Source organism: Enhydra lutris, unplaced genomic scaffold (genome assembly GCF_002288905.1).
Source record: "Enhydra lutris kenyoni isolate GAN:26980312 unplaced genomic scaffold, ASM228890v2 scaffoldscaffold78, whole genome shotgun sequence".
NCBI lineage: Eukaryota > Metazoa > Chordata > Mammalia > Carnivora > Mustelidae > Enhydra > Enhydra lutris.
In genome coordinates this window covers 3,141,995-3,164,261 of record NW_019154162.1, presented here as the reverse complement: position 1 = coordinate 3,164,261, position 22,267 = coordinate 3,141,995, and the positions used below count along the sequence as shown (strand labels likewise).

Below are 22,267 nucleotides of genomic sequence, written 5' to 3'. Positions count from 1 at the left end.
CCATTATTCTAGGGGAACATTCCACTCTTTCATTTGTTTCATGAAGCTGGTGCCTGCACAGGGAGAAAAAGAAATCTTGTCACTGGGCCCTCCTTCCCTCAGGGCCTCAGGAACCCTCTCCACTGTCTATGCTGAGGACAGGACAATGGGGCTGGAAGTGGATGGTTCCAGCCCCACGCATGCAGACTTAGCGGAGAACACAAAGTCGCACCTGTGAAATGCAAGGCCTGGGTGGTGGTTATCTTTCCCTAGACAATTACAGTAATGCTGTTTGACTCTGAATGCTTGGTTACATTTCAAATTTATTTCCAATCATTTAGAGCTGGATCAATGGGAGACAAAGGTGCCTTTTAGCTCTGGCACCTGCTGTTCCCCCCAAATGTCAAGGACTGACATTTGATGCCATTATCCCCAGTCAGCTTACAGATGACTCACTTCCTTGCTTCCCCAGCCCTCAGGCCCACCCGCCCAGCAAGGACTTTCACACCATGCTGATAACAAACTGCACTGTCCAGGAGAACCCAGACTTTCTCCCTCTGGCAGAGCAAAGGCAGGCCTCCTGGGTGGCCACTGTATCCCTGGGTGCCTGGGAGAGGCCTCTGTGGCTCAGTTCCTTCTTCCCTCTCTCTCCCCAGGCTAGCACCTAGTGTTCCCAGGCCAGGTGCATATCTTGGGATGAGGTGGGCACTCTCACGATCCGACTGGTGGTACAGATAGCAGGTGGGGTTGTGGGGTGCATCTTCTCTCGTGGAGTTGAAGGAGGCACTGGGGGAGGCGAGGCCTGGTGCTCCTCAGATGAAGTACTCCTTTCTGCTGTTGTCACCTGTGTCCTGGAGGGAGGGGTCGTCCTGCAGGGCTGCATCTGCACTCTCAGCAAACTCTGTGCCCTTGGCCTCATTGGTGTGGTAGGTCCCCTTGTGTCTGTACATGTAGCGTAGCATGACGATGAGGAGGCAGATCAGGACGATGGCTACAGCAGCGATCACGCCTGCAGGAGGGAAGCAGTGCATCGCTCTGTCTGAGACAGGCTTGTGGGAGGGGGTCAGGACACACAGGGCTTGTGGCAGAACAGACACTCTGCTGCAGTAAACACCAACCCCAGACACTGGCTCATTCCTGCCCAGTGTGCACTCACCCTTATCTGTGCCCATTGAGTTACCCCTCTCTCCCCTCCTGCTCCCCCACCCTCCACTCACTGTGGTGCAGACTGAGGCTGGAAGAGGATTCCAGAACTGACCCTCACTCAGGGACGCTCAGTCTACTGAGGAAGACAGACCTCTGTGCATAACTTGCAGAATGAACTATGTGAGTTTATCTAAAACTGAGGGGTTCAAGAACCTCAGGACTTTCAGTTTTAAAACCAGAACAATCCCAACTGAGAAGTGCCCTGGGGGACGAGACTTGGTGCTGAGAGTGGCCAGAAGGCTGGGCCCTGGTGGCTGCCCCCTGTGCACTACTGGGGGTACAGAACAGGGCCATGGGAAACCCTTGAGGCAGGTTGGATGGCGTGGGGTTCACTGCTTATCACCCTATCTGAGCTCCAGAACATTCTCCAGAGGTGAGGGCTGCATGAGCCTGGCTGGGGAGCAGTGACCAGCCAAGCAAAGGACTAAAGAGGGAGAGGATTCTGGAGGATGCCATGTAAAGGCATGGGGTGTGGGTAGAAGTCAGCCCTTCATTTCTGTTTGGGCTCATGAGCAGTTGGGAGAAGAGACTTGAAATCTGGGCAGTAGGGCCCAGGTCATTCAGAGCCTGGGAGTGCTTGGGGGAGGAGGACGCTGGCAAGTTTTAGAGGGGCTTAGGTCCCTCATGCAGCCTCACCCTCATTTAGGCATTTGCTCTGAAGTCTCAGGCAGGTTCTCCCTGGGGAGTTCCCTCTAACCCTCCTGGCTTGGAGGCCCAGAACAGCTCACCTGCAATGATGGCGATGTTCGCCCGCAGAGAGGGGAAAAATGGGCCAGGGTCGAGTTCTGCGAACAGAAGAGAAAAGCTTTAGTGGGGAGAGAAAATCTTCCCATACTTGGCAGCACCCCAGCCTTGCCTGCACCCCCTGCTCACAGGCGCACAGCTCTTGAGCAGGCCGAGTGGGCAGGAGGCAGTGTGTGCCTGGCCAGGCTTCTGTCTCTGCCTGGTCCCTGGCAGGTCTGGAGAGAACGTGTGAACCGCAGTGGAAAGGACCCAGTTCTGGCATCTCTGCAACCATGCGAGTGGGATGAGGGATGGGCTCCTGCACTGGGCAGAATGGGTAGACATGCCTGGTGGTGGGCATGAAGGTGGGCAGTAATATGTCTGGTGCCAGCACCACTGGACTTTGGGCCTCAGCTTTTCCCACCATAATGGCAAAAACAGACCATTTGTGAAGTGTCCCCACATGTGGAGGGTCTGTAAATGCCAGGTGTTGGTTTAGTTGCCTTTTACCCATCCCATCATGTGGTCTTCGCAGCCGTCCCATAAGGTGTGTGGTATTACTAGCCATTTCACAGATGTGACCCTGAGCATCAGAGAACGACATGCCCAGAGTCACACAGCTCGCCAAGTGGTGGGCCTGGACTTAGCTCACACTTTCACCTCTGGGGTGTACTTTCTTTTTCTCTCTTGAAGATGCCCCTCCCAGGAGGGCTCCTGTCTGGAGGCTCCTCCCAGAGTCCCCTCTGTGGTCTCTGATCGGCTCTTCTGTGGGAAGGGCCGCCTGGGGTGCTACCAAATTATTGAGTGTGTTTTTCCATAGGGCTCTGGTCTGGCCGCAGGGCTAGCATCTCAAGGACAGCAGGTACCTGCACATCACCTCCAGTGGCTTCACAGTGTCTCCTCTCTTCTCTGGGAGATGAGTGAGAGGAAGGATTTATTAGACCACAGAAATATCAATGTTAACATGGAAATCCCATGTTCCCATTACAACGGCTATGCATATTAAAAGAGAGAAGGCTACTTCATAATAGTCCTTTCCGCTTAGATAATCACTTTAATTATAGTCGGATGAGGTCATTCTCCCCAGCGCAGCTTCCAGATGCCTTTTTCTGATAAGAAACCAGCTGTGGTGCCAGGAAGGACAGTGCGGAGAGCCAAGCAAAGGCTCCAGGCTGGAGACAGAGGAGGAGAAAAACAGCCTGGGGGGCAGAAAGAGGTTAAAAGAGGTCCTCAGGTCAGCAAGGAGAGCAGGCATAAGCAGGAGTCAGGGCAGCACAGGGAGGGGAAGGCAGGAGGAGCAGTCAGGTCAGCTTCTAAGTGCTTCACCACAGTGAGAACTCGGGTTGGAGGGGCAGGAAGTTCAAGCAGCATCGGACTCTGAGATCTAGGATGGACAGGAGCAAGCTAGAATTTAGTATGAAGTCCACAGAAGGTGCTCCATGGACATGCACTGAATGATACCGCAGAAAGAAATGCCTGTACGTGTGTGTACACCCACACAAGTGAGCAGATTCAGATGCTAGCCTTGTAGACCTTCCTCAATCACGAAGCACCTCATGCTTCAGTAAGAAGAAAGAGTGGCCCCTTCCTTAAGTCTGTGTGGATGGTCACAGAAGTTCAAACATCCAGAATTGCCACTTGGAATGTTTGTTCCAGGCCAAGACCAGCATTTCTTATGCCAGTTTGTCCAACCCAGTCAGGGATAGAAGGGACTCCCGTTCCATTTTCTTTTAAAAGCAATTCACAGTTGATGACCACGTGCCAGGTACTGTCCTCAGCATTTACCAGGTTTTAACTCATTTAGTCCCCATGGCAGTCCCATTCAGAAGCAGTGACTATTTTTCCCATTGTACAGATCTGGAAGTTGAGCCCCAGAAAAGTGTTACTGTTTTTCCTGGATCATACAGCTAAGAGAGTCAGGAGTCCACCAACTCAGGCCGAGGCTGCCCGGAGTCAGTGTGCTTACCCCTGCAGGCACTGCCCAGGGAGGGGGTCTGGGCTGGCAGCTTAAGGAACAGATGAGGTATTTGGCTTGAATCCCTTGGGGTGAACTTCTTAGCTTATGTTTGGAACCCTGTACCCAAACCCATATACTGGAACACGGAAGCCTTCCCAGCAGGCCAGTGGGCTGGGGGCTCAAGGGACCTCTGGCCTCTGAGGGGTCATTAGTTGAGCCCCTAGCAGGGCTCCCTCTGAACTCACGCGCACTCAGGAGCACAGTGGGCAGGGATGCCTGATCTCCATGCCCCAGTCCTCCAGCTGTGTGGAGCTGAATTTGCACACTGTGAACGCCCCCAGACACTTCAGCATGACAGGAACGGCCACAGAGGTCAGAATCGACACAGAGGAGGCAGCTCAGGCCTGTCTGGGAAGATGGGGATGGTACAAGAAGTGGTTCTCAAAGTGTGGTCCTGGGACTAGCAGCATTTCCTAGGAGTCTGCTAGAAAGGCAAATTCTTGGGCCCCATCTCAGACCTGTGGAATCAGAGGAGGGTGCCCCGCAATCTGTGGTCACAGGCCTCTAGGTGGTTTGATGATTGTTCTGTGTTGAGAACTGCTGGTGGTGAGAAAGCTCCCAGAGGGAAGTCCTTACGATTGGCCCTTGAAGGATGAATGAGAGTTTCTGCACAGACAGGAGTGTAAGCATTCCGAGCAGAGATCACAGCACCCAGAACAGTGCTCACCTCTCCCGAGCCCTCACTTTCTCCCTGAATGTCCGCTCACCATCCATGGTGCTGAGGCTCTGGAAGCCTGTGCTTTGATCTCTCACCTCTGGAGATGGTGAGGACCGTCATTGGCTCTGCTCCCTTGTCCTGCTTCCTTTTAGCCAGCAGCAATGATAAGGGACATTTGGAAAGGCTAGCTGGAGTGAGCTCCATTCTGCCCAGGAAGGTGACGGGTTAGTGTGCAAGCAGATTGCAACCCTGGAATGAAAGCCCACCTCTAGCTGGGGTTGAAGGGTGAGTATGTGATTGGAGTTAGCATCATTCTGAGCCCAGGAACTGGGGTAAGGGGATTAATGGGCAGCCTTAGTGGGTGCATTTATGGCAGAGCAAGGTGTTACTTATGACTAGGCATGGGACTGAGATCAGAAGTAAGCCACTGTGTAGCCCTCAGATTGGACAGGCATGGGAGCCCTCCACCCTTCTGTAGAGATCCAGGGTATGCTGTGATTTTCCTCCTTGTCTCCCCTCAAGGTTGTAACGCTCCCCACCAGAGAGAACACTCTAAAAGCCCCAGAAGCACACTGACCCCAGTGTGCACAAGCCCCAGAAACACACTGGCTACAGCTCTATGCTCCACATTGGGCTATGCTCCTGGGACCCAAGAACAGTTGTTGAATGGTATTTGAAAGTCTGGTCCCTTTGGGGGAACTGAGAGTCAAACTGCACTTTGCATTGTCCACCTTATTGTGAAGACAGCTTTTGGTTCAAGTCTTGGTGTGAGTTTCACAGCAGTGTATTCAGCAAAGTACTTGATATTGACTGGCTTTAGCTTCTTTGTATGTAAAACAAGATTAGCAATACCCGCCCCTGTGGTAGGGATTAGAAATGACATGCCCACACATGATAAATATTTTATATATGTTTACTGAGTTGTAGTCACTTTTTTTTTTTAAAGAAAGGCAAACTGCCACATGTGGCACCTCATTTGGACGTGTCTGGAGTCTTGGAAGCTTGACGACCCTACATTCCCCTAAAAATAGTCCTCGAGAGCTTGACTAAAAGTTCTAGCAGGGGAACTCAGCTACTCATATACCTTCAACTGAAGAACCGTCCTCTTCTATCAGGGAAGGTCGTCCTCTTCTACCAAGGGCGTGGCTTTGGGAGGGAAGTACAGGGAGACCTGAGGAAGGAAGGGGACACCGCCTAGATAGCCAGATCCACTGAATCAACCCTGGCAATCAGCAGGGTGACAGATGTTGCAGCGAGATCGCCCTCACATCCTGTCACCACTAGTTTGATCTCATTCTTATCATTACTCTGCTTTGCACATAATTCAGGGCCAGTCAACTAAGCGACCTGCTAACAGATGTTGTGAGTCCAGGCAGAGGATGGATGCTGGTCATCGATTCCCAGCGCAGTCTTGGCTGACAGTCAATCACCATCTGGGTGCTGAGTGTCTCTGTGTTCCCAGCAATACCATAGGGACGGAGGAGGTTCCAGGAAACAGAATGAGTCTCGAACCTCAGGGGGCTTATGGTCTCCCTGGGAGATATGACTGTGACATACAACTTATTTAAGTTAGTGTTGTCAAACAGTAAATCCCAACCCGCTGGTAGTCCCAAATAGAGGGAGTAGGGTGGGGAGAGAGAGAGGAGTAGAGGAAGAGAGAGAGAGAGAAAGAAGGAATGGGTGGGGGGGATAGAGAGAGAGAGAGAGAGAGAGAGATGTTCAGAAACCATCAGGTCCTATCAGAGGCAGCCAGGGGAAATACTGTTTGGTGGAGCTTTGATTTCATTTGTGCGCATACAACAAAAACATCCACCATACTGTTTGGAGGCCATGGCTTAAACCACGGCACTATAAGAGGGAATAAAACAAATCCCTAGTCCTGCAGTGCTGGTTCAAGTAAGCCCAACTACAAGCAGGCAGATAGCCAAGAAAGCAGGGCTTCACCCTGACAAAATCTGGTATGGCTACGGCAGTAAGGTGGCCATGTTGCGTGACAGCTCTGGGCTTCTGAACCCCTGATATGGCCAGCCACAGTCCTCACCGCAAGGCTAGGGCCTGGGTCATGTGCCAAGTGCAGGGATAACAGATGCTTCCTGTGAGCTGAGCTGGTGAATCTTCAGAGGGAGAGGAAAGGGAAGGGCCATTGCAGCCCCAAACTCCTGTTCAGGGAAACTGCCCTCCCACGGGGGAAGGGGTAAGATGGTGAGTGGGAGGAATGCTCCCTGATTATGGAGATGAGACCACATAGCCTGGGGTTCAGCCTTGTAAGCCTCTGGAGGAAGAGAAACACTTTGCAGGTTCTCTGTGCATAGAAACTCTGGGCAAAGTTTCTGTGGAAGCTCCCTCATTTAATCCTGCAGCAAGCCTGCAGAAGGGGAGTTTCCTCCCTCTTTTAACTCACAGATAATGCAACGCATGCCTAAAGAAGTCAAATAACATGTCAAAATCTCACTGCCAACAAAGAGCAGAACCTGTGTTCAAACCCAGGATTCCGTAGTACCAGAATGTGTGCCCTTCAAAGTACTGGCACTGGCTTTTCTCCTGTGCCATCTACAGCCTGGCTGTGGCCACACCCCTGCTGATTCTACATGTGGTCCACAGGGTGGCCAGCTGCTGTCCTCCGGTCGAGGGCAGCAGGGCACACAGGTACTGCCCCTCATTAAAGGTGACATTCCCAGTTCCAGCTGGCAGTTGGGCACAGTCAACAAGGTGTAGGACATTAGCAGCAGCTGGACCCTGGGGGTTCTCAGATGTTGACAGAGAGCAGTGGTCAGGTGCTGGCTCCAGAGACACAGGTTGACCCTCTGGGACCACCAAGAATTTCCCTTCTTCTGTGTTTTCTGATGAAGCTGTGCCAGGAGTTCTCTTCTTTTGTGCAAGGTTTTGTCTTTACATCTCTTGCCCACCTCTAATGGTTTTTCCTTGTGCCTCAGGAGTAATGGAGGAAGAGCTTGCTCCCAGCTTCCCATGTACACCTGGGCCAACAAAATCGCAAGAATTCTAGCCAGAGCAGAGCCCTCTGGGGAACTCAGTTACTTAGAATCAAGAGGGAGAATGCCTTTGAACCAGGATGCCTAAGTGTTGTGGGAAGAGGAATATTATTTCAGTTTTAAAACCATGAAGGGGAACAGAGGTTTGTCGTGTAGTCCTTGGAGAGATCCCACCATGACAACCGTGTGGATGACAGCAACACAAAGGGGTCCACACCATTTCCTGATGATTTGCCAAGCTCCAGGCTGCTTACCCAGAGCATTCCATTTCAAAGAAACTACAGATCTGGTTAGAAAAGTCACTCTCCAGTGGCCATGACTTTGCGTGAGTCTGATTTGGGTTCAGGAGGAGGACAGCTATTGGGGGAGGGAGAGGAAACTACGTGGTCATAGAAATTTCTCCTTGGTTCCCACTGGAGTTTCTTCTTCCTGTGCTAGATTCTTGCCTCCAAGTTCTTATGCCGGTCAAGCAGAAAGCAGCTGACAACTGAAGTTTATTAACTGACTTTTCTTTTTGGGTAGAAAAAAAGTCAACCACGTTTCCTTTTCTTGATGGTTTGTTGTTATCAGACTCTGAAAGGATATAGCATTTAGCTACAACTGGGGAAGAATTGGTCTCAGAATAGTAGTGCTACAAAATAATAAATGGATAGCTTATTATTCACTGTCTATCCATCTCTCTTGCAAGCCATCAATGTTGGCTGAACAGGTAGCATTTACCTAGCCCGGGGATGTGAAGAAGATGGGGTGTGCCCCCAGGGAGCTTATGACTTGGCTGAGGAGATTTAATATGTTTATGTGAAAAGAGACTGCCAACACTGTCTGTATGGTAAAGTGTCAAAACGAGCAATAAAGATATGCCTGGGGGTGTGGGAGAGGGGACTCAACCATCAGACTCAGCCCCAGGATTCCCAGGCTCTCTGACAATGCGGGTGGTCATGATTCTGTTTGTTTATTTCTCTGTCCTCAGCCACATTTCTTTAGCACCTACTGTTTTGCAGCAATGTGCTCTCTACTTAAGCCAGGGCCCTTACCTGGAAGGAACTTACTGTGTAATAGAGATAAAGGCATGCATGTAAGTTTAGAAAGATTGGCTCTCTGATGTTTTCAGGAATGGGTTCCTGGAGGAAGAGGGGGTTCCCAAGACTGACCTACTGAGACGGTGTACTAGGCAATGCCAGCAGGGGGAGCTGGGTGCAGTGGTGAGAGGACGAGGGGTGCAAGTCCATAGCAGAGTGGTCATGACTTCTAGGTGGGGCAGGAGGACCTCTGTGTGGGCCTAACTACTGTGGTGTCTGGTCATTGTATGTCAGATACAAAGCCCCAAGACATAGGACTACACCTAGGCTGGAGGGCAGAACTTCTCTGGCAAGTTGGAGCTTGGAGCTTCCTTCTACTTTCTTTAGAGAGTAAAACCTCTTCCTGGTAGGGCTAGAGGGGGCTGATAGCTAAGACGTGGGTTCTCAGTCTGAGTGTGCGTCAGTATTTCCTGGGGGATTTGTGACACCACAGATCACTGCACCCACCTCGGATTTTGACTCAGCACACCAAGAGTGGGCCTGAGAATTTGCATTGTTAATTGTGTTCCCAGGTGCTGCTGATGCTGCTGGTCCAAGGATCCTGTCTTTGAGAACCACTGAGCTCATGACAGTGAGAGTGGCTCACAGATCACGTGCTCAGTTCCAATGCTTTCACACACCTCCTCTTTGCAAGGAGGTGATAAAGGCTTCAGTAAATGGAAATTGTGGGGGGACGGTCCTCTCTTAGCAATAAAAATAAGAAGTCACACTCTCAGCTGCCTGGCCTCTGAGCGACTCTGAGCTTAGTGTCCTTTCTTCCAGGAGCCAGCTGATGTAGTTTCAGACCTGGCATAGTGGTTACTGTGAGAATTTGTCACCTGTGCTGGCTTCCTTGCCTGCCCCCATGACTGGAGCTGGGTGAGAGGACAGAGGGCCCCATGCCAGCATCTGGTAGGTGCACTTGGCCTCTGATCAATGCCAGATCAGAAGACTAGTCTCCTGTGCCTTGTTCTTTGGAAACTTTGAAAGTCTCAACTGCCCGCCGGATGTCCATTTGTGTACTGAGTACCTGCAGTGAGACCTATGGAAGGACAAACAACCTCTGCTGATATTTCTCAGTATCCCTGGGCTCTGATGATGCAGCAAGGAAGTGGTTCTCCAAAGAAAGGTGTTTGGGGCACCAAAGTGGCAAAGGGAATAGATGCTTGCAGGTATTTTGAGAAGCCAAGAGGGGACAGTGTATCCCAATCAGCATTTGCTTGACTTCCTAGCTCTGAGCTTGGGCAGAAGTGACTGGAGCACTGAAGGCCCTGGATACACTTATTCCAGCCCCAGCTCCATCCAGAATGGGGGAGAGTGAGGGCACAGGAAGCCTCCGCCCGCCAGGCTCGTGGCTGGGTGCCTGCTTACCTGCATACCTGTGAGGTGTGCACATTGGCTGTGTCAGCCAGGCTTGGGAGTGAACAGGTGAAGGAGTGAGGTCCAGAGCAAGGGACGGTCCCGCAGCATGACTGAGCTCCTGCCTAGACCACACCTGGACCATCCTGGGGAGTGCTGTGGCCTTTCTAACCTCACCTTCCTCACACGTGAAATGTGATGGCACAGCTATGTAGGCTCCTTGTCAGTTAGTGTGTTGGTGAGCACCTGGGGCAGTGGCCAGCACAGGCTGGCTGTTGGATTATCACCATTGTCACCAGGATCACCATTGTCAACAATGTCAAAAGAGCCTCCAAGTGAGATTTTAAAAAATGGTCACCTTTAAATCTCTTGTATACTGTTCGGCAAATGTGTCACCCTGACAATCAAAAATTCCATTTCTAGTATGATCCTAGTGAAATAATCTGAAAAGGGAACAAAAATTCATGCTTAGGAAGTATACTGCAATTTGGTTTAAAATAAAAAATAAAAGAGAACAATCTAAATGTTCTACATTAGGGAATTGGTTGTGTAAATTCAGATATGCTTATATGATAGAATATTATGCAGTTATTGAAGTGATGCATGGAAATCCTCAGTGACAGGAGGAAATGCTTACAGTATGATTTAAGGGGGGAAAAGGACCCTGTAAATATAAATTACATTAAATATTTAAAAAAAACTATGAAAAAGGAATGGAAGGAAATAGCATGTTGGGGTAGTGGCTTTTGGGTGATCGGTGGGGTTTAGGGATGGTATTATTTTCTCCTAATATACAGTTTTCTACATTTTCCAAATCATCTATGATAAACATGTTACTTTTAAGGTCAGGAATTGGAAGTGGATCTACAGAACCGGCAATCATCACAGAATCTTCAAAGCCTCAGACTATAACGTCCACAAAGTTCCCTCCAACTCTCCCCATCTGCCCGCCCCACCCTAAACCCCATGGGATATCTGCATCCTTTCGCAGTGTTCCCCACAAAAGCCACTGTGGGCCATCACTGGACAGTGGGACTATGGCTGCGCTTTCTCAATGATCTAAGTCTTGTGTCCACATATCCTTTGCTTGACCTGGTAGACATTTTCCCTTCCAATAAAGAGGTGCACGCTGGGGAAAACTGCAAGTGTATTCAATGCCCCCAGCTCATCTTGCCTTTTCCATGGGCTGCAGATGTGGATGGAGGAGTTCCAGGTGTGGCTTGAGTCCAAAAGTCCTCACAGACACCCTTGTTTCTGCAGGTGGAAACAAAGTTAAGCTCTGGCCCTCTCTGGGAATGAGTAAGAGCCTGCATATGGGAAATTCTGCAGCTTCTAGACTACAGGTTTTGCTTGTGTCTAAAGGAGTGCGATCCAGAGCAAGGAGCAGTCCCGCAGCACAACTGAGCTCCTGCCTAGACCACACCTGAACTGTCCTGGGGAGTGCTGTGGCCTTTTAAACCTCAGCTTCCTCACATGTGAAATGTGATGGCACAGGTGCATAGCTTCTGCTTGGCTTCCTCAGAGAAGCTGCATAACTTTTCTTGAGTCATGTTGGTGTTCTACTCAGCTGGGCTCTCAAGGATTCCTGGATTTGAGTATCTTCCTAAAGACACTAGAGGGGTCCCTCTCACTTCCTAGACTGGTTGAGAGCCCTCTGGGCAGGATTCTTTGAAGGGAGGCCTCAGTTATCCTTCTAATCTCAGTCTCAGGGGAAGCGACCTTATTATAATGGAATGCACAGACTCAGTTTCGCCTCTTGGCTTCATCTCCCTCCACCTCTTCCTTTTTTCCTTATCCCTGTGGCCATCTTCAGTCACTTCATGCTCATCCATATTTCTTGCTTCTTTTATTTTTTTTCCCCAAGTACAGTGAATCTTCCATCAATGATTTTACCTCTTCACTTTTGGAGTCTGTATCTATCCTATTTATAGAAGTAGTGGGGTTTAGCGCCTGGAGGCGATGACTTCTAGTTTGCCTTGCAGAAAGGCACCCTTAGTTGTGTGGGTGTCAGAGAGCTTAATTGGGGAAGATCCTTGTAGTCCCTGAAAGCTAACCATTGTAACCTCAGGAGAGCTGGTATTATACCTCAAGGTCACAGAATGTCTCATCTTTCAAAATGTCTGTGGGAAGGGTGTTGGAGGAGTTCATGTCATCTACTGTAGACATTGTAGTGAGCATGTACTTATCAGTTGCTTGGTTCCCAGCAGCTTTGGGTTGGAAATGACCCTGAATGCTCATTCTGGTCAGCTTTGGGTTAGAAATGACCTTGAATGCTCCTCCTGGTCAGCTCTTGGGTGAAAATAACCTTGAATGCTCATCCTGGCCACCATTGTCTGGTTCTTCATTGGTCTAAAGCCTTTTTGACCACAACACCTACACTGTTTCCTGGGGTTATCAACCCAGCCCTGGATTCTACCTCTTTCCACCTGAGCTAAGTGGCCAGCTAGATCCAAGACAAGCTTTCCACCTGGGCTTGTCTTGTTACTTGATCTGTTCAGAAAAGCTCCGTGAGCTGGCATGGGGTTGCCATCACTACTTCATGTTGTTTTGTGGGGGAAATAAGATACACATGGACAATGGCAATGCTTTGTCAGCAAGTTTATCCATTCTCTCATCCAGTTAAGCCCATGGATATTCAATGCAAGTACTCAGTCACAATGTAAATTTCTTTCTGGTCTCCTATAGGTAATGCCTGCTGCGGGCAGGCTCTGAGTTGAACAGGTGTTCAACTCAGGGAGGAGGGCACTGTGGTGTAGGAGAGGCAGGTGGGGGAAGGATCGGGCTGTACAATGGAGACACAGCTTCTGTCCCCCCTCTAAGCTGTCAGAACATGCTCTGTGTAGCTGCTCTTGGCTGGGGACTGCATCGTGGGTCGATTCTTTAACTTTCCAGTCCCTCCCGGGGGAGTCCAGTCCACAGCAAAAGCTTTGGTCTCATATCCATTTTAAAGCTCCTAAGTGAAATAAGCTAGTCCTAGAAACACAGATACTGCATGATTCCACTTACATGAGGAAACTAAAATAGTCAAATTTATAGAATCCAAGCATGGAATGGTGGTTGCTAGGGGTTGAGGGTAAATGGGGACTTGCTAATCAATGAACATAGTTTCAAGAAAGGAAGGTGGAAAGCTCTAGAGCTGTGTCATATGACACTGTGTCCACAGTCAACTGCTTGGTACCCTGGAACATTGGTTAAGTGGGTAGGTCTCATGGTAAGTGTTCATACCATAATAAGATAAAATGTTTTTTTAAAAAGCTCTCTCTGTGCTCAGCTTGCCCAGCAGGGGAAAGAGGGCCTGGTCTTCTCTCCTTAATTCCTCTCTCCCTACCAGTTCTGAGTTCAGCCCCTCCAGAGCTGCAGCGGGAAGGAGATGTGAGGCCAGGAGGAACCATCTTTCTACCTAACAGGCGACATGGGTTGTTTGGTGTTGGCGGGGGAGCCCTGGACTGGGAATGCTCTTTCTGAGGGTAGAGTGATGGCCTCTGGGAAGAACTGAGGCAGGTGTGTCCACCCCTGACCCTGGTGAGCCTTGAGCTGATGGACCCTTCAGCAGGCCCCTGTCCAGACTGGATGGAGCTCTTGTGAGTGGGCTGCTTTGAGGATGGTTCACACCCACCTCCTCTGGGCCTCATCCTGCAGAGCAGGGGAGATTTAGGATGTGCTGCCACTGCCCCTATTGCACAGATGGACGCAGAGCCAGCTTCTCTGTGGCATCAGCCCTGCATACTCTGGGGACTCTCTCAGGTTCTCTTCACTTGGCCAGAGGTAGAGAGATGCTGAAGGCCACTTAGAGAGTCAAGGACAATGCAATGTTGTATTCTCCCACAACTGCCCTCAGGGATGCTCTGGGTGGCTATCTAGCTTCTCTGAGACCACAACTTATGGGTGACTATGCTTGTCCCAGTGTGGACTCCACTTAGGATATGTCTAGTGTCTGTTTAGAAGGTAAGTGTTCTACTGTTCCCTTTCCTCAGCTTTGACTCTTTATGGAAATTCCTGTATTATTTTTATTAAATATTTTATTTATTTATTTGAGAGGGGGAGAGAGAGAGAGAGAGAGCACACAGATGAGCAGGGAGAGGGAGAAGCAGATTCCCTGCTGAGCAGGAAGCCCAACATGGGGCTCGATCCCAGGGCCCTGGGATCTTGATCTGAGCTGAGGACAGACACTTAATCGACTGAGCCACCCAGGCACCCAAAATTCCTGTATTATATTACACACAAGTGCACAGACACACACACAGCCCTTCAGGACGTGCAGTCCTGTAGGGCCCCTCTTCGAGCTGATGCAGCTGCTTCTCTAAGGCATGGGCCCTACCACTGATGGTGGGTTGTGAGCTTCCCAGCTATGTCTGTTCTAGCCCAAGGTCAAGCACATGGATGGTAAGCAAGATCCATAATGGGGAAAATAATTCTGTAAGGAGCTCTCAGTGAGGCATGAGGCTCAGAATGACAGTGCACCCAGGACGTGAGCCAGTGATAAGTCTTCCCAATCCTGATTTCAGGCACAGGGACCTAGGGAGGACCTGATCTTTTCAGCTTAGGAAAGAACAGAGGCTGGTATTATAAAGCCTTTCTCTACAGTCACCCTGGGCATCTGGCTGCCTCTGAAGCTTTTCTGAAGACAAGGTCACCTTCCCAGACTTCCCCAAACCTTCATGGGTCTGCATGGCCTTTGTGTGCTCTCTCCTTCACACCCTGAGGCCTGGGTTTCCCGTCTTGCCTCCACATCCCCTACTTCCCCGGGGATCCTGATTGCCCAAGGCTCTCTTTTCCTATTTGAAACTCTCCTTTCCTGATGTGGATAATGATGCCATTGCCACCATTTGGGGGCTCATTTTATAATTGCATGTGTTGTTCCTTTTTCTCAGAAGAATCACTGAGACGGATGTTATAATGCCTATCACTTTACAGTTGAGGAAACTGAGGCTCACAGTGGTTGGGTAACTTGCCCGAGTTTACACAATGGGTAAGTTCTGGGATTGGAATCCAGGTCTAATTCCAAAGCTCATTCCAGAATAATTCATCCAACGAAATTCTCTGAATGGCTACTGTATTCCTGTTCTAGAGCCTGAGGATTTCACAGTACACAGCACAAACCCTGTCCTCAGCGTCTTCCATTCTAGAGGAGGGAGCAACCAATAGCTCATGAAAGATGTGGATCCATGCTACAAGGCCTGGTGGTGATAGATGCTATGAGACATAAAGAAGGGAGAAGAGAGAGAGAGTGATCTGGGAGGCCTTTCAGAGGAAGTGCTTTTGGGCTGTGCTAGAGACTGAATGTTTGCATCCTCACCAAATTCATATGTTGAAAGCCCTCACTTGGATGGCATTAGGAGGTCGGGCCTTTGGGAGGTGGAGCCAACATAAATGGGGTTAGTGCCTTAATAAAAAGACTCTGAAAGCTCCCTCACCCCTCCTGCCATGTGACGACCCAGAGAGAAGATGGTCATCTATGAACTGGGAAGCAGGCAGGCTCTCACCAGATACAGGATCTGTCAGTGACTTGATCTTGGGTTCCCAGTCTCCAGAACCCTGAGTAAATGTCTGCTGTTGAAGTCTTCCAGGCCACAGCACAGTGCTCTGTGGTAGCAGCTCGATCCCATTAATACAGTGTGAAGCAGGGAGAGAATGAGCCTTGCTCATTCTGAGTCTGAAAGAGGAGTGTTCCAGCTGGACATTGGCCAGTGTGAAGGCTGGGGGCAGGCTGGCTTGGTGAGCTCTGGGGTGAGCCAGAGACTGTGGGCCTAGAAGGTGTGGCACACTACTGTAGAAAGAAGTATGGCTTCCATCTGAGAGGGGTGGGAGGCCAGGGAGGGTCTCCCGCAGGACTATTTGGGAAGTTTCTATCTGAGCAGTGTCACCATGGCTGCCGTGCTGAGGAGAAATGTTGGGGTGAGGATGGGACTGCTACAGTTGTGGTCCAGGGAAGTGCTTAGGACTGCACAGTGGTGGTGCTGGTGAGAAAGAACGGAGGTATTTTGGACACGTCTGGAATTGGAGTTAATAGGAGCTGCTGCTGGATTAGATATAAGGTGAACAAATTAAAGAAGGAAGGAAGGAAGGAAGGAAGGAGAGAGAGAGAAAGAAAGAAAGAAAGAAAAAGAAAGAAAGAAAGAGGAAAGAATCAAACAGAGAGGAGGAAGAGTCAAGGGTTTGGCCTCAGCAGGAAGGCTGGGCTGCATTCACTATGGGGGGGGGGTGAGTGGGGGATCACTGGGGTTGGGGGGTGTTGCTATGCCCAGAGAACCTTCAGGTTGCAGCATAGGCACAAGGTAGGCCACTGTGCACAAGGCCTGGGGTTCACGGGAAAGGTAAGGGCTGGAGCCCCAGCTGGGGCTTCCAGGGCCTCAATGGCATTAACAGCCAAGGGCAGGAAGAAGAGGAGAAGAGCTGAGCCAGGGGATTTCTACAGGGCATCCTGGGAGGGAGCAGGAGAGGACTAGGAGGAAAGCAGGGAGCACCATATCAGGAACATCTCAGCTTTCCCTCTGATGCTGTCCAGGGCTGTCTGGGCTCCCTACCACTGCACCTTTGTGTGTGTACTAGACCTGTCTCTTACTGGACTCTGCTGAGATCCTCCCTTCTCCCCTGAATCACTGAATCAGTCTCTCCACCAGATCACTTCTGGCAGCATGACCATCCCAAATTTAAGAAAAGGAAAACCTCCCCTGATACCCTGTCTCCCTCTTGCTCCTGGCCCCTTTCTCTGTGCCCTTCATGGCAAAGCTCTGCTAAAACATTCCTATACATGCTTTTGGTATTTGAAGTGTTTTTTTCTTTTTTTTTTTTCCCAGTGAGGTAAACTGAAACAGAACCTTCTACAGAATGTGAGAAGCTTGGAGAGAGTGGGGAGGCAGGGAAAGGGGATGGTTTGCTGGGCAGCACGCTGGGGCTCTGGTTGAAGCGCTGAGGTGGGGCTGGTCAGTGTGAGTGTGTGTGAGTGTGAAAGTGTGTAAGCATGTGTTTGTGTGTGAGTTAGTGGGGTGTGCTTGCAGCCATGGGCATGTTTGGGTGCAGGCATGCAGCATGAAGGAGTTGGATCATCTAGACTGAGCCAACAGGAGAGAATGAAAAAGATGAGGAGAGCATTCAGCCCGAACCAGCTGGGTGACAGCAGTGGACAAACAACTCAGAGATCTGGTCCTCCTGGAGTTCACATTCTAGGGAAGAAATGCAGATGATGCAAAGGAGAAATTAATAAGCTCTATAGTGTGCTAGAAGGTGCTAAGAGAAACGATGAAGCAGAAGAAAGGGTGGGGCTCTGGGGGAGGGGTGGGAGGCAAATTTAAACAGTGCAGCTGGGAGGGCATCAGGAAACAGGTGGCGTGTGGCTGAGGTCTGACCCAGGCAATGAGGGGAGGATGAGGGTATCTGGGGAACAGTGCTGTACACAGAGGGAGCAGCTCTGCATATTTCAGGAACACCCAGATGGCCAGTGTGGCCGTGGTGAAATGAGCTGTAGAAGACAGGGTTGAAGCATAAATTGGGGCCACGTAGGGCCTTGAGATCCCTGGATGGCCACCAGGTCTCACCCTGAGGTAGATGGGAGCCATGGGAGGATTCTGAGAAAAGGAGTGACATTAACTGAGACGTTGACAGGATTACACTGTGCAGGGGAAGGGGACCATGGCAGGCTGTGGTAAAACCCAGAGTGGAGAGAATGGTGGCTCGGACTCTAGTGGAAGAGGTGAGAAGTAGTGGGCTTGAACATACTTCCTAGCAATTACTGGCTGGAGTTGAGGACATACAACAAAGGCCACAGAAATGGGCCACAGAATCTGAGCTGCGGAAGGGAGGTGAGAAAGGAAGAGAGGTAGCCAGGCTGCAGGGCCCGGGGAGCCTCTGGACTGAGGAATTACCTGAGTGGAGATATGGAATGGACATGGGCAGGAGCTAGGAGTGCCGGGGCCTTTGGAGGGCAGGGTGACTGAAATGGATACTGGGGTCATTCTTAGTATCCCCTGTCAGTGAGTGACTGTAGGAGCTAGTGGCTGATGCCAGTTGCAGTTGAGGTAAGTCACCTTTGAGGGTGAACGGCATTAAGAATGACAGTGGCCATGTGTGTGAGAGAGGCAGCAGAGGCAACAGCTTCAGAGAACAGGATGTGTGCTTTTTAGAAGCAAGGAAGTAACAGAGCCTTGGAAGTAGCCTCTGTTTCTGCACTGTGCCCAGTGGCACAAGAACATAGGAGAGAAACACAGTGTCCTCCAGGAGCCAGGCTGATCTTCCCCCAAGGGAGAAGAAGCTGAGGGAAGGGGGCTTGGTGATGCAGTCTGGAGGCTTAGGGACAGAGATGCCAGGCAGTGCTGAGGGCCTGGTCAGGGGGAAAGCCCTGAGCCACAGAGCAGAGGGCTAGGGAACTTCGTGTCCTTGGCATCTGTGTGTGGGAGGTCAGGGGCCCTCGTAGAGCTGTCTTTGTGTCTGTGTGTGCCTCTCTCTTCCATCCAGCTGCTCTTCTTTCCCCGGTCATTCAGTCCCCAGAGGGACCCTGTGATGATTCAGAGCTAAGTCTATGGCCTCTAGAAGGGGCCTGAGAAGCTGAGTCATCTGTCCCTTCCCTCTGACTGATGTTGGGGCATGTTAGTGTGTCTGGGCAAATGCCTGTTGGTTCTTCTGCTGAAGATCCAGTCCAAGTTCCACTGCCTGACATTTCAGAACTTCTGGATGCCTACAGCCCTTATTTCCAGGTAGAAATCCTATCAATTTGTCCTTAATTTTTGTTTTTCATATTCCAGCGGCCAGGCTGGAAGGAAGCTCCTGGGAGGCCTGAGTGCTACGCCGAGTCTCAGGGCCTTTCCAAACTTCTGTTCTGCAAACAGGTTTAGATCATGTCACCTCCTCTGGGAAGCCTTCTCTGACTTCTGCAAAGGGCCATGTGCTCCTTCCTCTATCCCTGCAGAAGGTAGCAAACTTTCTCATAAATATTTTAGGTTATACATAGACCACATATATTCTTCTTTGTTCTATTCATTGGTTTGTTTGTCTGCTTTTTTACAATATTTTAAAAATGTAAAAACCATGACTCTATCAAAACAGGCCAGAGGCTGGGTTTAGCCTGAAGGCTGCAGTTTGCTGAACAACTTGTTCAAATCACCATTAACCTGCTTTGCAGTTGTCTGTCTCCACACTGATTTTTAACTACTAGAGGGCAAGGACTGTATTTTATATACCTCAACGTCTGACACAGTGCTACGTGAACGAGTAAGTGATGTTGCATAAAATAACCTCTGACATGTCCCAGCTGACTCTTTTATCATTTTTCTGCACACCTGCCTCTCACATGTTAAATAAATAACCTCCTTAAGAGTCTCCAAGTCAGTCATTAAACAATCCCTCCACAGATGCACACTAAGCTTTCAATGATATTAATGGATGTCATTTATTAAGCTGGTATGCAGCAGGCCAGTGTAGAGTCCTGGAACACAGAAGTGAAGCCAACAGACTGTGTGTGTGTGAGTGTGTGTGTGCTCACACAAGTGACTCAGGTACGGGTCACTCAGTCTCTGCACAGCCCAGGGTCACACTGACGTGCCCTCTACTGTCCCTGCTCTCTAGCTGGATCACGTGCACTAATCCTTACCACTTCTCTGGAGGACTTAATTCACTTAAAAAAATCATATAATTGCATTTTCAGCATAATTAGGTACCTAATTACATGACTAAATGTCCTCGATCAGGCTGCATGTGTAAATAATGATGATTTAGTTAGCCATGCTTTGTTATTGGCTTTCCAGAAGGCTCATCAGTTGGCGAACAGGATGGAGAAAATGTTTTTCTCCTTCCTTCACCGGGTTTGACCGACAGGAGCTGCAGAGCTCTTTCCTATTAGGAGAGGAGCTGGGTGGCGAGGAGAATAGGAGGTGGAGGGGACTCCTACTGCTTGGGGATCTTGGTTCAAAGCCTCAGGGAAATTCTGTCGGATGAGGGCATGAGTGCCCACATTCAAAAGACAGACAAGACCACTTGCCCCCAAGAACTGCCATGGGAGGCCAAAGTGGCCCTGAGACAGTGGAACCTCCAGATTCCAGACCAGAAGGGTAGAGCTGTGGTGGGGATTCTAGAAGGAAGGAAAGCCACAGGAGTAGGAGGCATGCATGGCTCCTCTTCCATTCCCTGGAATAGTTCTCCTCCTCTTAAGTCAGTGAGGGCATCTACACCAAAGGATGCAGCTTTCTCCCCATCCTGGGCTGAGGTGTGCTGAGGCTCACTGTTCTATATGCAATGGATCATGAGAGAACTTACCCCAGAGGAAAGTTGTGAGAATGACATGAGATGATGCACATAGATGGCACAGTATGATTTAATATGCAATACCTGTTAGCTAGTATTGTGAATGATACTGTGGTGGTTCGTTTTTTTAAGCTGGACTAGAGTTTGAAAGGGAGGGTACATTTTGACCTAGATATTGGGAGTATATTGCTTGGGGGCAGTGATGAAAAGAAGGGCAAACGTATATCAACACACTGCTCTACAGAAGTTATCTTAAAGTGATTGAAGGGGGCGTTGTGATGCACAGCACAGGGAGTGTGGATTGTGGCACCAGAAAGGTACGGCTATAGATCCTGGCTCCTGAGTCCCAGGTGCAATATGACTGTCTCTAATGCTCAGTGAAGGTGCCTCCTTAGGGCAGTAGGCAGCGCGTCAGTCTCATAATCTAATGCTCAGCTAACTCAACAATACAGAAGGATGTACCTTCATGATACCAAGAGAGGCACTGCCCAACACAAGCAAGCTCTTCTTATCATTCCCATTTATTTGAGTATAGCTCCTGCACATGTGTGTGTTTACACATATGGCCCCTGGATGCAGAGCCCCTGTGGGGTAAGCAGAGGGGTACAGTGCTTGTGACTTGAGGAGTAAGGAGTCCTTATTTATCTCCTGGGATAGCTGGGCTTCCAGATGCTTCCCACTCTGCTGTTAGCCCTCCTTTGTCCTCTGGGTATTAGAGCGGAAAAGGGGCTTCAGGAAGTCACCAGTTCACCTGATTTTGTACCCAGCACTACAGCTAGGAAGCTGGCTGCCCCCAGTCAAGCCCCTGTGCTGTGTTTGTACTCGGGGAGGAAAAGCAATTTCTCTTCACCACACGTGACCCACCACCCCTCCACCCCATCCTCCCACTGTATTTCTGGCTGATGAAGACACTCTATAATACGTCTCAATCCATCACCCTGGCACTCTCCTGTTCTGTCTTTCCAGCCCCCTGTTCAGGTCTTGTGATTTATATTTCCCCAACATTAATCTTTTAAAAGCAAAGAAGCTATAAACACATACATAATTCTTCCTCCTGTCAGTTGAAATCCCATGACACAAATCAACTGCCATCTAAATTAAATGTTTCTTTCATAGAAAGTGATAAATGCCCTGGAGACCAATCAAGAAAGCCAACAAACTTAGATTTTGTTTCACTTTGGAATTTTGCAGGTAGTATGGCTAAAGTCCAATAACTGGTTATATCTCATAACCAACAGGAGTGGTGAATTGGATGTTTTAATACAGCTGTATGGACAGGAGACATTGTGCATCTTTCCTCATTAGGGATCTTAGCTTATTAATTGCAGGGTTGAAATCTAACACATAATCTTAGGGGAAAAGGGTAAATACGGACAAAATATATTATTCTATCAGACCAAGTGACAGAATGAAAACAGAGTTACCAAAAGAGACATCAGCCTGTTATAGAGTTGGATCTGTTTAACTAGTTAGGATTAGGGCTCCCAGATATGTCAGATAGTCTAAGAGCAGATTTCAAATAATTTTGTCTTTTTTAGAAGAGATGGTTTCATACTTTTAAAAATGCAATTTTTAATTCTACACCTTTCAAATACCTATTTTGGGGGGAAATATAGAAGCTATGTTTTTAGGAGAAGGAAGGAGAGATGAATGGCTAAATCCGGTACATATCTTGGGTTTATTTTCCTCTCTTCCTTTTCCGTGTCTTATTACTTCTTCCACAATCACTACCGGATTCAATATCATTAATAAACTTCATTATTCATCTCATTATAGGAAGAAAAGAGTCCTTTTTTTTCCCCCTTTTTGAGATAGAGAGCAGAGAGCATGAGTGGGGGTGGAGGGGTAGAGGGAGAGGGAAAGAGAGACAATGATGGAGCCTGATGCTGGGCTCGATCTCAGGACCCTGAGATCATAACCTGAGCTGATATCAAGAGTTGGATGTTTAACAGTCTGAGCCACTCTGGGGCCCCAGGAAGTAGATAATCTTAAAGGTCAGGTTAAAGAAACTACACCTTCTATTGTAGGCCATGAGGAAGTGAGA

General features: G+C 49.3%; 1 protein-coding gene across 2 annotated transcripts in view; it reads right to left on the bottom strand.

Annotated features, from left to right (window-relative positions):
* Nucleotides 1–285: 285 nt before the first annotated feature.
* Nucleotides 286–22,267, bottom strand: part of LOC111160847 (glycophorin C (Gerbich blood group)) — a 43,448-nt gene continuing 21,466 nt past the window's right edge. The window contains exons 2-4 of one of the 2 annotated variants that reach the window (XM_022524234.1): nucleotides 5,668–5,754; nucleotides 1,914–1,970; nucleotides 286–988 (exon numbers count right to left, since the gene is read on the bottom strand). In XM_022524234.1, coding sequence (XP_022379942.1) covers nucleotides 792–988; nucleotides 1,914–1,970; nucleotides 5,668–5,754 — 341 coding nt within the window. In that variant the 3' untranslated portion in view covers nucleotides 286–791. The remainder of the gene's footprint in view (nucleotides 989–1,913; nucleotides 1,971–5,667; nucleotides 5,755–22,267) is intronic. The other variant, XM_022524235.1, reaches the window with a different exon arrangement.